The following is a 17,651-nucleotide window of genomic DNA, read 5'->3' on the forward strand; positions in this document are numbered from 1 at the left end:
CAGGCAGGAAATTTGCTGCCCCCCTGAAAGTGCTGCCTGGTACAATGGTACCATCGGGTCCCATGGTAGGGCCGGCCCTGGCTGTCACAGTACATTGTGCTGTGATTGCCAAAGCATACAGGTAAGTGCATTAGGGTGACCACGTGTCCCGGATTGCCCGGGACAGTCCCGCATTTAGCTGTTCTGTCCCGGGTCCCGGGCACCTTCATTCCAGGACAATACAGTGTCCCGGAATGAAACTGACGCAGCCACCCTATGAGAGAGTGTCCCTAACAACTGAGGAGTCTTCAGCTGTCAATGGGCTTTCCCTTTGGGGACTTCCAGATTCTGATAACCCCCCTGCCTGCATGCCACCACAACCACCAGCCAGGGTAAGATGGGGACGTAGAGCCCTAGTTTTTTTTTTTTTGCTTTATTCTTTTTTTTAATAACCAGGTGCCAGCAATTGCAACCGTGAGTCAATTTAAATGTGATTTAACTTTTTTTTTTTTTCCTAGAAATTTCATTTTTGCTGCAGCAGGTTCTATACATGGTACAGATGCCCCACTTTACAGACAGACTAAGGGGACCCCCCAGGCACTATATTTAAAGGAATTGTTCATTTTTATTGTTGCACTTTAAGCATAATTAGAATCACTGCTCCTGAAAAATGTTAAAATTGGCAAATTTTGGTGACGGAGGGGGGTGTCCCTGAATGGCAGTTTGGAAATGTGGTCACCCTAAAGTGCATGCTTTGGCCAATCATCAGCAATCAATGCACCGCGAGAGAGCAGTGCATTATGGAGCGCTCATTGACAGGCGAACTTCCCACTGAGCGCCCTGTTTGTTCGTGTGTTCAGTAAACACACGAACAGCTGATGTTTGAGTCGAACTTACATTTGACTTAAAGGGGTTGTAAAGGTAACATTTTTTTCCTAAATAACTTCCTTTCCCTTAGTGCAGTCCTCCTTCACTTACCTCATCCTTCCATTTTGCTTTTAAATGTCCTTATTTCTTCTGAGAAATCCTCACTTCCTGTTCTTCTGTCTGTAACTCCACACCGTAATGCGAGGCTTTCTCCCTGGTGTGGAGAAAGCCTCTTGAGGGGGGAGGGGGCGAGCAGGCAAGTCAGGACGCTCTCTACGTTGCAGATAGAGAAAGGAGCTGTGTGTTAGTGGGCGTCCTGACTCTCCCGTAGTCCAAGGTAGGGGGCGAGCACGACACTCCACACCGGGGAGAAAGCCTCGCATTACTGTGTGGAGTTACAGACAGAAGAACAGGAAGTGAGGATTTCTCAGAAGAAATAAGGACATTTAAAAGCAAAATGGAAGGATGAGGTAAGTGAAGGAGGACTGCACTAAGGGAAAGGAAGCTATTTAGGAAAAAATCAATTGTACCTTTACAACCCCTTTAATATAAGACCCGGGCTTATTTTCGGGGGAAACACGGAAGGAGGGAGGGTCAAGTGATACAAAAGGTAATAACCGGATGGAGAAAATAAATGCACAGTTGTTAGTAGGGGGGCAGAATAGGTTTCTCTGTAGAGACAATTTTTCAGGGATCGTCTAAAAGCATACAGAGTAAGAGATAATCGGACAGATTGGGGTAGGGAGTTCCAAAGGATGGGAGAGGCTCGGGAGCTGATATCTCTGTTAGTAAGTTAGTGATACGTGAGGAGACGGAGGGAGTGAGCTGAGGGGTAGAGAGATAAATTTGGGTGTCATCGGGATAGAGATGGTATTGGAAGCCATGGGGGGGGGGGGACCTATCAGCTGACCCAGGGAGGAGGTGTAGATTGAGAATATAAGAGGTCCAAAAACAGAGCCTTGGGGGGCCCAACAGAGAAAAGAAGAGGAGAGGAGGAAGTAGAATTGTACGTGACACTAGATGTGGTTGGATATGTAGGAAGAGAACCAGCGAAGAGTACGTCACGGAAAAAAAATAAGGCGTGGAGTTTTTTGAGGCGGAGGGGGAGGGGGTGATCAATAGTATCAAAGGTAGCTGAGAAAGATATAAATTGCTCTTATCTTTTATTCCCTGAAGTTAATGATTTATCACCTTGGTATAAATGAGCCTGTATCATTTCCGGTGGATTTTTCCCTATTATCTTCCGCCATGAATTCCTTCCTCGCAGCCGTGTGCCTCATTTCAGGTCTTGTGACACCGGGTGAGTCCGTGTCCATTTTTAAATTGTGACAGTGGGTGCGGGGAGAAGATCCCTCACCTGCTGGCACACCGAGGGGGGGGGATCGGGAGGACTGGCCTATCTAAGTAATAAAACTTCAACTTTGTTAGACAGAAATGTACCGTATTTATCGGGGTATAGCGCGCTCCCGCGTATAGCGCGCACCCCTAAAGTTGCCCCCATTCCTGTGGAAAAAAAGAGTTTTTTTGTATTTACAGTTTTGATGTCTTGCGCGGCGTCCATCGGCGAATCCGGCGTCTGTCTGCGGCTTCGGGTGTCCTCTTCGTCGGGTCCGGCGTCCTCGCGTCCTCCCCGCTTGTTTCCCGCGCCGAGTTTTGAATACTGCGCCAGCATATACCGAGCGCAGTACACTCGGGCAGGCTCGGCAACTGTCGCGCTCACGTCCTGTACTCCTGTACGTCCAGGACGTGACCGCGGAAGAAGCTGAGACTGGCCGACTATACCCGAGTGTACTGCGCTCGGTATATGTCGGCGCAGTATTCAAAACTCGGCGCGGGAAAGCGGGTATCGGCGTATATCGCGCACCCACGATTTTGCCCTGATTTTCAGGGCAAAAAAGTGTGCGATATACGCCGATAAATATGGTAATTGTATTGTTATATTTTGTATTTTGAAAGTAAAAGACTGCAACATACAGCCACGTGGCTGTATCTAGGGGGTAGCTGGTGTAGGCTGCACCCCCCAGATTTCAGTGGCGACCCCAAGGCTGTGGGGGAGGTTGTGAGCATGGGGGAGCGGCACAACTGAAATCTGGGGGGGCTCAGCCCTACCCAGCACCCCCCCTAGATAGCCATGTGACATTTACTTGACTGGCGCTATTGGGAGTCTCTATTTTCACTGCTGCTGGTGCTATTATAAAAAATGGCAGCCTTGGCATCCCTCCAGCTGGGTCTGTGCCTGGATTTTTAGTGTCAGCTGCTATACTTGCATGGCAGTGTCCCTCCATATGCCCCTGTGCCTAGCTTCCCAAAGGTGTTCTATTGGGTTGAGGTCAGGACTCTGTGCAGGCCAGTTAAGTTCCTCCACCCCACACTCACTCATCCATGTCTTTGTGGACCTTTTTGCGCACTGGTCGAAATCATATAGTGGAGGAGGGATTATGGTGGGGGGTTGTTTTTCAGGGGTTGGGCTTGGCCCCTTAGTTCCAGTGAAGGGAACTCCTAAGGCATCAGCATACCAAGACATTTTGGACAATTTCATGCTCCCAACTTTGTGGGAACAGTTTGGGGACGGCACCTTCCTGTTCCAACATGAATGCACTCCAGTGTACAAAGCAAGGTCCATAAAGACATGGATGAGCAAACAAACAAAAAAAAGAACATCAATTGCAGAATCACTGTGCCATCAAACGTGCCATGCCATCAAATGCAGCCACTGTGCCCAGCAATTGTCACCACTGCACTGTGCCCAGCAATTGTCATCACTGCACTGTGCCCATCAGATGTCACCACTGCACTGTGCCCATCAATTGTCACCACTGTGCCCAGCAATTGTCACCACTGCACTGTGCCCAGCAATTGTCATCACTGCACTGTGCCCATCAGATGTCACCACTGCACTGTGCCCATCAATTGTCACCACTGTGCCCAGCAATTGTCACCACTGCACTGTGCCCATCAATTGTCACCACTGTGCCCAGCAATTGTCACCACTGCACTGTGCCCAGCAATTGTCATCACTGCACTGTGCCCAGCAATTGTCACCACTGTGCCCAGCAATTGTCACCACTGCACTGTGCCCAGCAATTGTCACCACTGTGCCCAGCAATTGTCATCACTGCACTGTGCCCAGCAATTGTCATCACTGCACTGTGCCCAGCAATTGTCATCACTGCACTGTGCCCAGCAATTGTCACCACTGTGCCCAGCAATTGTCACCACTGCACTGTGCCCAGCAATTGTCACCACTGCACTGTGCCCAGCAATTGTCACCACTGCACTGTGCCCAGCAATTGTCACCACTGCACTGTGCCCAGCAATTGTCACCACTGTGCCCAGCAATTGACGCCAGATTGCTTCCCCGTCCCCCGACACTTACCTTTCTTGGGTCAGCCACGCTCCCTCGATGTCTTCTCCCAAGTCCCGCCCTCCATGTCCCTTCAGCCAATCAGGTTACCGGTAACCAGACCACACCCCCTGCATCCCCTGGTTAACTATTTGGAAGCCGATTGGAGCCAACAGGCTGTAATCGGAAAGCCTATCTAGCCGCTGGCTCTGATAGGCACTTCCAAACACCTGGGGACCTCCGGGCCCCTTACAGGTGTACTGACAAACAAAAAAAAAAAGAATATTGATTTTTTTTTTTTTAATTTAAAAATATAAAATAAAAAAGGGGGTTGCCATCCGGGCACCTGGGGACTTCCCGGCCCCTTACAGGTGCACTGCCTGTACCCCCCTGACGGCGGCCCTGCTTGTTTACACTTGCCTCTCCCAGTTCTGCAGCTCTGTGACCCGATCGCGGGACACCGGCGGACATCGAGTCCATGGGCACGGAGCTCGCGCCAGGGGTACGGCGGGAATTTTAAAGTGACGTAAATATACGTTGCTCCGCCCAAGCCGTGCCGCTCTGCCGACGTATATGTGCAGGAGCCGGCCGTTGACCGATTAACTGATGCTCACTGAGGCTGTTAAATTTGTTCCTTTCATGAAAGGGTTAATACTCTGAATGGCGGAAACAATGTATCTTCTCACATTGCAGGTTGCGCCCTCGTCTGTACGGAGGGTGTAAGCTCAGATCCCTCGTCCACCGGTAACAACGTAACCTGCTCTTCTGACCTTGTTTGCATATCTCTATATCAATCTATATATCCAGGTAAGCTCCGTGAGGTTGTATGAGAATTTTTGATTTATTCTAAAAGAAAAAAAAAAACGGAAAAAGGAGAAAAAAAAAAAACAACCTGCAAGACAAAGGTATAACGAGCTAGTATGCATCGCTGTGATTGGCCGGAGCCGAGATGACGTCACTCCCGAGAGCCGCCGGCAGGGCCGCTGATAGAAATCCAGGGGCCCCGAACAGCCTACCTGACGGGGCCCCCTTCAGCTCAACCCCTGGTCCCGCCTTTAGCTCCACCCCTGGCCCCGCCTTGAAACTGTCTCTGCAGCACGTTATGGGATTGGCGGCATTGGTAGGCACCTGGAGCAGAGAACGGGGGGGGGGGGGGGGGGGCTGCCGTCTGAAATTGAAATTGAGAATCGGGAGGGGGGGGGGCTGCCGCGAATTGAGAAGCGGAGGGGGGCCCTTTACAAATTATTAATAAAAATGAAAAATGAAAAAATAAAAATAAAAAAATATATAAAATAAATAAATAAACATTTATATAAAAAAAAAGGGGGGGGGTTGCCATTCAGGGCCCTGGGGACCTCTGGGCCCTTTAATAAAAAAAAAAAAAAGACATTTAGAAAAAAAAAAAGGGGGTTTGCCACATGGAGACCTCATGAGCCCTTTAATATATATATATATATATATATATATATATATATATATATATATATATATATATATATACATATATAAAGAATAAAAAAAAAAAATGAAATAAAATATGAAAAAAAAAAAATTATAAAAAAAGGGGGATTGCCATCCGGGGCCCTGGGGACCTTTAATAATTATAAATATAAAGATATATATATATATATATATATATATATATATATATATATATATATATATATATATATATGAAATGAAAAAATTTATAAAAATGTATTTATTTTTTTATAAAAAAGGGGTGTTTTCATCCCGGGCCCTGGGGATCTCCGGGCCCCTGGTACCCTTAAGAAAAAAAATTTGTCCCTTTAATAAAAAATAAAAATAAAAATATATTAAAAAAAATATATATATTTTTTATAAAAAATAAATAAAAAAAAGGGGAGTTGTCATCTGAGACCCTGTGGGCCTCCGGACCCCTAAAAAAACAACAAAAAAAAACATTTTTTTTTTTTTAAAGGGGGTTGCCATCCGGGCCCCTGCTGGCCCGGGGCCCCCTACAACAGGGCCAGTTGTACTGGCTTATCAGCGGCCCTGGCCGCCGGTAACGACACATCTGCTGAAGATACAGAGGCGGCTCTAGGCTTTGTGAGGCAAAATTCCCCACTCTTCCTATAGGGTCCATCTACCGGAGCTCCTCCTTCCACTTCCCAGACAGTCATAGGGCAGCTGGATAGGGGATAGCGAGCGGCGCGGGCTGAAGAAGCAGCTCAGCTGCTTTAGGGCCCCACGTGGACTTTCAGCCCGCCCGGTGTGCCTTTTAAAGATGGAGCCAGTTGGTCAGTTCTTATTAGTGATCGAGCTCAGGCAAATTTGGCTAATTAGAGAGCCGCCTCGACGTGATACTGAGCATGCGTGCGCATGCGCCGTTCCTTAGGCGCGTCATTTACGCGGGGTCACCATTTATTTCCATACAACACGCCCCCTACCAGCCTACTTTGAATTACGCGGGCTTACGCCGGCCCATTTACGCTACGCCGCCGTAACTTAGGGCGCAAGTTCTTTGTGAATACGGGACCTGCCGCTCTAAGTTACGGCGGCGTAGCGTATATATGAGATGCGCTACGCCCGCCTAAACTTAAGCCATTCTTTCTGAATCTGGCCCATAGTGTTTACAAACCACGGGAAAGATTTATGGCGTTTTTATTTTTATTTTATTTTTGGCGGTGATGTGCATTTTTTTGCGGTATTGGGACGTTGCGGCGGACAGGTCGGACACTTTTGACACATTTTTGGGACCATTGACACTCACAGAGCGATCAGTGCTACAAAAATGCACTGATTAATGTGTAATTGTCACTGACAGGGAAGGGGTTAACACTAGGGGGCGATCAAGGGGGTTAACTGTGTTCCCTAGTGTGTGTTCTAACTGTGGCGGGGGGTGGGGGGGAGGGGACTCACTATAGGAGATGACAGTTAGTGTTTTCTCATGAGGGTTATTTACAAAAGGCAAATCCACTTTGCACTACAAGCGCAAACTACAAGCGCAAATTGCACTGAAAGTACACTGGGAAGTGCAGTCGCTGTAAATCTGAGGGGGAGATCTGAAAGGAGGGGAAGCTCTGCTGATTTTATCATCCAATCATGTGCAAGCTAAAATGCTGTTTTTTATTTTCCTTGCATGTCCCCCTCGGATCTACAGCGACTGCACTTCCAAGTGTACTTTCAGTGCACTTTGCACTTACAGGGCCAGATTCACGTAGATCAGCGGATCTTTAGATCCACTCGATCTATCTGATTTAAGATCCGCTGCCGCAAGTTTGAGAGGCAAGTGGGTAATTCACAAACCACTTACCTCCAAACTTGCGGCGGCGGATCGTAAAACCCCCGGCGGAATTCAAATTCCGCTGTTAGGGGGAGTGTACTATTTAAATCAGGCGCGTTCCCGCGCCGATTTAAATGAGCATGCGCCATCCGCAAAATTTCCCGGCGTGCATTGCTCCCACTGACGTCACTAGGACGTCAGTGGTTTCGACGTGAGCGTAACTTGCGCCGCGCGGGTTTCTGAATCGGCGTACGCAAACGACGTAAAAAAATTCAAACTCGACGCGGGAACGACGGCTATACTTAACATTGGCTGCGCCTCATAGAAGCAGGGGTAAGTATACACTGGGAAAACCGCTACGGAAATGTCGTAACAACACTGCGTCGGGTCCGCGTACGTTCGTGAATTTGCGTATCTCGCTGATTTACATATTATTCAGCGTAAATCAGCGGGAACGCCCCCGGCGCCATTTTCAAATTGAAAATAAGATCCAACAGTGTAACACAGTGTAACACTGTCCGATCTTAGCCCTATCTAGGCGTATCTGATTCTATGAATCAGGCGCATATATACGACCAGTGTAAGTCAGAGATACGATGGTGTATCAGGAGATACACCGTCGTATCTCTTTGTGAATCTGGCCCGTATAGCTGGATTCAGAGAGAGTTAGGCCGGCGTATCAGTAGATAAGCCGACGTAACTCGGAATCTGCACCGTCCTAAGTTTAAGTGTATTCCCAAACTGAGATACACTTAAACCTATCTAAGATACGACAGCCTGCGCCGTCGTATCTTAGGGTGCAATTTTTCCGCTGGCCGCTAGGTGGCGCTTCCGTTGAGTTCGGCGTAGAATATGTAAATGCCTAGATACGCCGATTCACAAACGTACGTGCGCCCATGGCAGTAAAGCTACGCCGTTTACGTAAGGCGTTTCCCAGCGTAAAGTTAGTCGAACAAATAGCTGGCCTAGCCGATGTTAAGTATGGCCGTCGTTCCCGCGTCGAAATTTGAAAATTTTACGTCGTTTGCGTAAGTCGCCCGTGAATGGGGCTGGACGTCATTTACGTTCACGTCGAAACCAATACGTCCTTGCGGCGTACTTTGGAGCAATGCACACTGGGATATGTACAGGGACGGCGCGTGCGCCGTTCGTAAAAAACGTCAATCACGTCGGGTCACCAATCATTTACATAAAACACGCCCCCCCATCCTCATTTGAATTAGGCGCGCTTATGCAGGCCATATTTACGCTACGCCACCGTAAGTTAGGAGGCAAGTGCTTTGTGAATACAGCACTTGCCTCTCTGACTTACGGCGGCGTAGCGTAAATACCATACGCTACGCCGCCGCAAAGATGCGGCGCTCTCTCTGAATCCAGCTAGTAGTTTGCACTTGTAGTGCAAAGTGGATTTGCCTTTCATAAATAACCCCCAATCTGTCCTTCTCTCCTCAGACCGCATGGGAATTTGTTTACACGCACAAACCCCGTTGCTCCCGCGCGTGCACGCGATCGCACCCGCCAGCCACGCACACCGGGTTTCCCCCGCTATGCGCCCTCTGGTGGCTCTCCTTGGCACGGCCGTACACAATTATTAAAGATCTGTATACAATTTTCGTGGGGGGGGAGGAGGTGATGTTCCCAAAAAAAAAAAAAAGGAATAGATGGGACTTCTTTCTACAAGTTTATAGACCTTCTAAAAGTAAATAAATCCTTTTTTTTTTGCATTTGTTTTTTTTTACAGAACCGAATCCAATGAACTATTTCATCAGAGGCTGTGGAGAAAAGAGCATCTGTGGAAAATCTGGAGTGATGGATCTCCGAGTCAGAAAAGAGAGATTCAGCGCCACCTGCTGTGAATCAGACTACTGCACACCGCCCCCTCCTGTCTGTATGTATACAGAAGCATTGGCATCACCTACCCCAGAGTATGACTGGTGTGGAGTGCGTTATGTAGTTTCCCCTGCATCTTCTACTGGTACAGGCAGGGGCGTTGCTAGGTGGCCCTCTATGGATGCACCCAGGGCCGGATTTGCTCTCCCTGCCGCCCCAAGGCCAGGTTCCACAATGCACCCCCTCCCCGCCAACCGACCCCCGACCCCCCCAAATCAACGGAGAATGTGCGGCACGGTCAGATCAAATATGTTTTGTTTGTTTTTTTACTTTTTTATCACTTTTTTTTATTTTTATTTATTTGTAGCTTGTCGCTTACTTTTTAAAAAAATTTGTATCATTTTCTTATTATTTTTCTTATTACTTTTTTTAAACTTTACTTTATTTCATTAATTTAATTATTATTTCTTATTATTTATTTATTTGTTATCATTTTTTTTTTTTTTTGCTATCACACAGGAGAAAACAATTTCCTGTGTGATAGCAATTGGAGGTGACATGTTCTCTTTATTGACCCTGTCATCTCCAAAACAGGAGTCCTAGCACTGTGCTAGAACTCCTGTCACAGTTGAGATGGGATAAGCACAGCTCTCCCCTCTCACTGTGTACATCGGCAGCAGGGACAGGAGACAGACTCGGTGGCCGGGGGGAGGACGGAGTCCCGAAGACAGAGCCAGCAGAGATAGGTATGTGGGGTGGGGGGGGGGGGGGAGGGGAGGACGGACGGGAGCACATATTTTACAAGTGATTTTGGCGACATTGCCGCAATCACTTGTTAACGAGCGAGCGGATTCCCCCATAACTTACCGCCCTTAACTGTTTGTTCCGGGCGTCGGGGGACTCTATGCCACTGCCGCCCCTTGGCGCCCTGCCGCCCCAAGGCCTGGCCTCAGTGACCTTGTGGGAAATCCGGGCCTGGACGCACCGCCACTGCCCCAGAGTATGAGACCCCATTCACACCTAGGCGTTTTTACGCCTGTAGCGCTACGCCGCTGCCGCCAGAGGGCTGAAAACAGATGTCCCTCTATGGAGATGGTTCACATCTCCACGCCGAACGCCGGACGCCTGCCGCGTGAAAAAAGGTCCCGGACCTTTTTTTCAGGCGTCTTCGAGCGTTCGGCTAGGAGATGGCAATCATCTCCATAGAGGGGGTCATCTTGGGGCACATCTAGGCGGACAATACCGGCGTTTTGTCGCCGCAAATCGCGGTACAAAACGCCGCTATTTTTACCGCGATTTGCGGCGACAAAACGCCGCGATTTCGTCCGCCTAGATGTGAATGCAGATTAAAAGAGGAGAGAGGAGTATAGCAAGTGTAGCAATATGTTGCTAAATGTAACCATATTGCTACACTTAGAGGCTCCTCTCTTCTCATTTATACTCAGTTGTGACATGACGCTACTCTTATATCAAGACATCGCTTGTATATCAAGGCAAAATGTATTAAAATCTTTTGCTTGTCTTGCAAAAAACGCTCTCAAGCCAAGTTACTCTCAAACCAAGGTTTTACTGTAAGATGGAACATGTTCTTTTTTTTCTGGAACTGACCGCACTGATGTGAACTATGCCATTGAAAACCATATAATCTAATTTCCATGCGTTTTTTAACCACTTGGCGCCCGCCGCATGTATATGTACGTCCACAGAATGGCACGGACAGGCAGATGGGCGTACATGTACGTCCCCGCCTTTCCGCGGGTCGGGGGTCCGATCGGGACCCCCCCCCGCTACATGCGGCGGTCGGATACCCGCGGGGAGCGATCCGGGACGACGGCGCGGCTATTCGTTTATAGCCGCTCCGTCGCGATCGCTCCCCGGAGCTGAAGAACGGGGGAGAGCCGTATGTAAACACGGCTTCCCCGTGCTTCACTGTGGCGGCACATCGATCGAGTGATCCCTTTTATAGGGAGACTCTATCGATGATGTCACTCCTACAGCCACACCCCCCTACAGTTGTAAACACACACTAGGTGAACCCTAAATGTTACAGCGCCCCCTGTGGTTAACTCCCAAACTGCAACTGTCATTTTCACAATAAACAATGCAATTTAAATGCATTTTTTGCTGTGAAAATGACAATGGTCAAGTGTCCGCCATAATGTCGCAGTCACGAAAAAAATCGCTGATCGCCGCCATTAGTAGTAAAAGAAAAAAAATTAATAAAAATGCAATAAACCTATCCCCTATTTTGTAAACGCTATAAATTTTGCGCAAACCAATCGATAAACGCTTATTGCGATTTTTTTTTACCAAAAATAGGTAGAAGAATACGTATCGGCCTAAACTGAGGAAAAAAATTGTTATATATGTTATTGGGGGATATTTATTATAGCAAAAAGTAAAAAATATTGCATTTTTTTCAAAATTGTCGCTCTATTTTTGTTTATAGCGCAAAAAATAAAAACCGCAGAGGTGATCAAATACCACCAAAAGAAAGCTCTATTTGTGGGGAAAAAAGAACGCCAATTTTGTTTGGGAGCCACGTCGCACGACCGCGCAATTGTCTGTTAAAGCGACGCAGTGCCGAATCGCAAAACCTGGCCTGGGCATTTAGCAACAAAATGGTCCGGGGCTTAAGTGGTTAATGTAGGGGAAAAAAAAAAAACACACTGAACTGGGACTGCATATGGTGTGAACTGGCCGTGAAAGTAACTTTTGAAATAACATGTTAAAGCTTACACAGTGGAACCTCAGTTTAAGAGTTACTTGGTTTGAGAGCGTTTTGATTTGCGAGCAAATTTTTTTTTCTTATTCTGACTCGGATTGTGAGTGTTGACTCGCAAGACGAGCAGAATTCAAGCTAAATAGGCCTGCAGTACCTCATTTGGCCTGAGGTACGGGGGCGCAGAAGCCGAGCAGAGCCGAAAATAGGCCTGCAGTACCTCATTTGGCCTGATGTACAGGGGCGCAGGAGCCGAGAAAAGTCTACCATTGGCCTGCAGTACCCCATTTGGCCTGAGGTACGGGGGCGCAGGAATTGAGCCAAAGGGCTAAATTCAGATACAATGGCGTATTTCTAGTTGGGCGTAGCGTATCCTATTTACGCTACGCCGCCGCAACTTACACAGGCAAGTGCAGTATTCACAAAGCACTTGGTCCGTAAGTTGCGTCAGGGTAGCGTAAATGGGCCGGCGTAAGCCCGCGTAATTCAAAGTAGGCTGGTAGGGGGCGTGTTGTATGATAATGAATCGTGACCCCACATAAATGACGCGCCTAACGAACGGCGCATGTGCGCGCATGCTCAGTATCACGTCGAATTTTCTCCGTAAATTACGCCGGCTCAATGCTTAGTCAACGTGAACGTAACCTACGCCCATCCCCATTCACGTACGACTTACGCAAACGACGTAAAATACGACGTTGTTCCGATGTCCATACCTTAACATGACTTACCCCGTGCTTTATGAGGGGTAAAGTTACGCCGGTCATACGCCCTACGTAAACAGCGTATTTTAATAAGCCGGGCGCAAGTACGTTCGTGAATCGGCGTATCTAGCTCATTTGCATATTCGACGCAGAAATATACGGAAGCGCCCCTAGCGGCCAGCGTAAATATGCACCCCAAGATACGACGGCGTAGGAGACTTACGCCGCTCGTATCTAGGCAACAGTGAGGCGTGTCTGATTCTATGAATCAGTCGCAAAGATACGACGGCGCACATTCAGACTTACGACGGCGTACGTGGAGATACACCGTCGTAAGTCCTTTGTGAATCCCGCCCAAAGTGTCCTCTGGCCTTTTTGGCACTCTCTGGCGCCCCCCCACCTCTGGCCGCATTCGGTATTGCACCCCATTGAAGTCAGTGCGGAACAAATTATTTTAATTTCCATTGACTTTAATGGGAAAACCCGCTTTGATATGCAAGTACTTTGGATTATGAGCATTCTCCTGGAACGGATTATGCTCGTAATCCGAGGTTCCACTGTATGAGATTTCAGGGACTGAGTTTTATTTATACTTTATTGCTTTTCTGTTATTCTAGTGCCATCTTTGCATTACAATGAGAACGGTAAAAGCTGCCCATTCTGTGACCCCAACGAAGGTTTGGACTGTATAGCCAATAAAAACGTGTCTTGCACAGGGGATGAGGATCAGTGTGCGTTATACATCGTAGAAGTGTCGGGTAAATATTTACATTTTTTTGAATTTTTAAGGCAGGTAAATATGAAGTATTGCATATGGATTTTTTATATTTACTTAATAAGACGACCTTTTGTACTTAAAAATATCCCCCAAAAGTCGGGGATCGTCTTATACGCCGGTACCTGTAATGCAGATTCAGTCAGATGGCAGGTGTCCGTTGCCTACCTCACTGTGCCCATTGGATACCCCACTGTGCCCATTGCCTACCTCACTGTGCCCATTGCCTACCTCACTGTGCCGATCTCGCGATCTCCAGATCTCCATGCCTTATCCCCGTATGAGTCAGACTTCGGGCATCCATTGTTCAAAAGCCGCGCGCGCCTCCTCGTCCTGTTCCGTGATCATGGATGTCCTCTCATCCTCGGCCTCGGACGAGAGGACCTCCGTGAAAAGCAGAACACCGAACACAGGCTCTGCTGGGAAACTGAGTGTTCCACCTATCACGGAACAGGACGAGGAGGAGCGCGGCTTTTGAACAATGGACGCCCGAAGTCTGACTCCGCATACAGGGATAAGGCATGGAGATCTGGAGATCGGCACAGTGACGTAGGCAATGGGAACAGTGAGGTATGCAATGGGCACAGTGAGGTATGCAATGAGCACAGTGAGGTATGCAATGAGCACAGTGAGGTATGCAATGAGCACAGTGAGGTATGGCAATGGGCACTGTGAGGTATGCAATAAGAACAGTGAGATATGCAATGGGCACAATGAGATATGCAATGGGCACAATGAGGTAGGCAATGGGCACATTGAAGTATGCAATGAGCACAGTGAGGTATGCAATGAGCACAGTGAGGTATGCAATGAGCACAGTGAGGTATGGCAATGGGCACTGTGAGGTATGCAATAAGCACAGTGAGGTATGCAATAAGCATAGTGAGGTATGCAATGGTCACAGCGAGGTATGCAATGGTCACAGCGAGGTATGCAATGGGCACAGTGAGGTAGGCAATGGGCACAGTGAGGTATGCAATGAGCACAGTGAGGTAGGCAATGGGCACAGTGAGGTAGGCAATGGGCACAGTGAGGTAGGCAATGAGCACAGTGAGGTATGCAATGAGCACAGTGAGGTAGGCAATGAGCACAGTGAGGTATGCAATGGGCACAGTGAGGTGGAAAATTAGGGGGTCGTCTTATACACCAGCAAATACAGTACATTTACAGCCAACAGGAAGAACTCTGTGTTCATTTTGCAGTCTATTTTGTACACTCTTATTTTTCTTTGATAGCCCTGAAGAAGGCGGGAATCTTTGCCCCCCCCCCCCCCCCGAAACGCGTTGGCTTGATCACTTGTTGCTACTTTCAATAAAGGACTACAAATTCGCCTTCCAACTTGCATTTCATTGGACACCGGGAGCTCCTTTTTTACCTACCTTTACTTTTATTACAAAGAGACTCCTTCAAGGACTGTACCTCTGATTTTTTTTCTGCTTAAGGTTGCATTCACCCCTGAGTGTTTAGTAGCCTTAGATGAGTGTTTAGTAGCCTCAGATGAGTGTTTAGTAGCCTTAGATGAGTGTTTATTAGCCTCAGATGAGTGTTTAGTAGCCTTAGATGAGTGTTTAGTAGCCTTAGATGAGTGTTTAGTAGCCTTAGATGAGTGTTTAGTAGCCTTAGATGAGTGTTTAGTAGCCTCAGATGAGTGTTTATTAGCCTTAGATGAGTGATTTATAGCCTTAGATGAGTGTTTATTAGCCTTAGATGAGTGTTTAGTAGCCTCAGATGAGTGATTTATAGCCTTAGATGAGTGTTTATTAGCCTCAGATGAGTGTTTAGTAGCCTTAGATGAGTGTTTATTAGCCTTAGATGAGTGTTTAGTAGCCTTAGATGAGTGTTTAGTAGCCTTAGATGAGTGTTTAGTAGCCTCAGATGAGTGTTTATTAGCCTCAGATGAGTGTTTATTAGCCTTAGATGAGTGATTTATAGCCTTAGATGAGTGTTTATTAGCCTAAGATAAGTGTTTAGTAGCCTTAGATGAGTGTTTATTAGCCTCAGATGAGTGTTTAGTAGTCTTAGATGAGTGTTTAGTAGCCTTAGATGAGTGATTTATAGCCTAAGATAAGTGTTTAGTAGCCTTAGATGAGTGTTTAGTAGCCTTAGATGAGTGTTTAGTAGCCTCAGGTGAGTGTTTAGTAGCCTCAGATGAGTGTTTAGTAGCCTTAGATGAGTGTTTAGTAGCCTTAGATGAGTGTTTAGTAGCCTCAGATGAGTGTTTATTAGCCTCAGATGAGTGTTTATTAGCCTTAGATGAGTGATTTATAGCCTTAGATGAGTGTTTATTAGCCTAAGATAAGTGTTTAGTAGCCTTAGATGAGTGTTTATTAGCCTCAGATGAGTGTTTAGTAGTCTTAGATGAGTGTTTAGTAGCCTTAGATGAGTGATTTATAGCCTAAGATAAGTGTTTAGTAGCCTTAGATGAGTGTTTAGTAGCCTTAGATGAGTGTTTAGTAGCCTCAGGTGAGTGTTTAGTAGCCTCAGATGAGTGTTTAGTAGCCTTAGATGAGTGTTTAGTAGCCTTAGATGAGTGTTTAGTAGCCTCAGATGAGTGTTTATTAGCCTCAGATGAGTGTTTATTAGCCTTAGATGAGTGATTTATAGCCTTAGATGAGTGTTTATTAGCCTAAGATAAGTGTTTAGTAGCCTTAGATGAGTGTTTAGTAGCCTTAGATGAGTGTTTATTAGCCTCAGATGAGTGTTTAGTAGTCTTAGATGAGTGTTTAGTAGCCTTGGATGAGTGTTTAGTAGCCTCAGGTGAGTGTTTAGTAGCCTCAGATGAGTGTTTAGTAGCCTTAGATGAGTGTTTAGTAGCCTTAGATGAGTGTTTAGTAGCCTCAGATGAGTGTTTATTAGCCTCAGATGAGTGTTTATTAGCCTTAGATGAGTGATTTATAGCCTTAGATGAGTGTTTATTAGCCTAAGATAAGTGTTTAGTAGCCTTAGATGAGTGTTTAGTAGCCTTAGATGAGTGTTTATTAGCCTCAGATGAGTGTTTAGTAGTCTTAGATGAGTGTTTAGTAGCCTTGGATGAGTGTTTAGTAGCCTCAGGTGAGTGTTTAGTAGCCTCAGATGAGTGTTTAGTAGCCTTAGATGAGTGTTTAGTAGCCTTAGATGAGTGTTTAGTAGTCTTAGATGAGTGATTTATAGCCTTAGATGAGTGTTTAGTAGCCTCAGATGAGTGTTTAGTAGCCTTAGATGAGTGTTTAGTAGCCTCAGATGAGTGTTTAGTAGCCTTAGATGAGTGTTTAGTAGCCTCAGATGAGTGTTTAGTAGCCTTAGATGAGTGTTTAGTAGCCTCAGATGAGTGTTTAGTAGCCTTAGATGAGTGATTTATAGCCTTAGATGAGTGTTTATTAGCCTCAGATGAGTGTTTAGTAGCCTTAGATGAGTGTTTATTAGCCTTAGATGAGTGTTTAGTAGCCTTAGATGAGTGTTTAGTAGCCTTAGATGAGTGTTTAGTAGCCTTAGATGAGTGTTTATTAGCCTCAGATGAGTGTTTAGTAGTCTTAGATGAGTGTTTAGTAGCCTTAGATGAGTGATTTATAGCCTAAGATAAGTGTTTAGTAGCCTCAGATGAGTGTTTAGTAGCCTCAGATGAGTGTTTATTAGCCTTAGATGAGTGTTTATTAGCCTTAGATGAGTGTTTATTAGCCTTAGATGAGTGTTTAGTAGCCTTAGATGAGTGTTTATTAGCCTTAGATGAGTGTTTATTAGCCTTAGATGAGTGTTTAGTAGCCTCAGATGAGTGTTTAGTAGCCTTAGATGAGTGTTTATTAGCCTTAGATGAGTGTTTATTAGCCTTAGATGAGTGTTTAGTAGCCTTAGATGAGTGTTTATTAGCCTTAGATGAGTGTTTAGTAGCCTTAGATGAGTGTTTATTAGCCTTAGATGAGTGTTTACTCTTCTGTATTTCAGCCGGACCAAACAGGGAAGCATCTACACGTGGTTGTGCCTCGAAACGTTTCTGCGACCAGGGATCCTGGAAGATGGAATTAGAAGGCGTTACGAAGAAAGTGACCGTGAAATGCGGCGCCAGCACAGCGTTATGTTCTATCCTAACACTACTAATATTGGCTGCGGCCTCATTGATATCAAATGTCTTGTAGGTTCCCCCTCCCCCTTTTTTTTAACCACTTCCCGCCCGGGCCTATAGCAGAATGACGGCCGGGCGGTGGTTCAGT

General features: G+C 46.5%; 1 protein-coding gene across 1 annotated transcript; it reads left to right on the plus strand.

Annotated features, from left to right (window-relative positions):
* The first annotated feature begins 1,959 nt into the window (after nt 1-1,959).
* On the plus strand, nt 1,960-17,651 carry LOC120916311 (phospholipase A2 inhibitor subunit gamma B-like). Its single transcript, XM_040327215.1, has 5 exons — nt 1,960-2,146; nt 4,883-4,996; nt 9,178-9,324; nt 13,310-13,450; nt 17,386-17,651. The coding sequence occupies exons 1-5, from the start codon at nt 2,026-2,028 to the stop codon at nt 17,574-17,576; spliced, it is 714 nt and encodes a 237-aa protein (XP_040183149.1). The 5' UTR covers nt 1,960-2,025; the 3' UTR covers nt 17,577-17,651.

Source organism: Rana temporaria, chromosome 10 (genome assembly GCF_905171775.1).
Source record: "Rana temporaria chromosome 10, aRanTem1.1, whole genome shotgun sequence".
Lineage (NCBI taxonomy): Eukaryota > Metazoa > Chordata > Amphibia > Anura > Ranidae > Rana > Rana temporaria.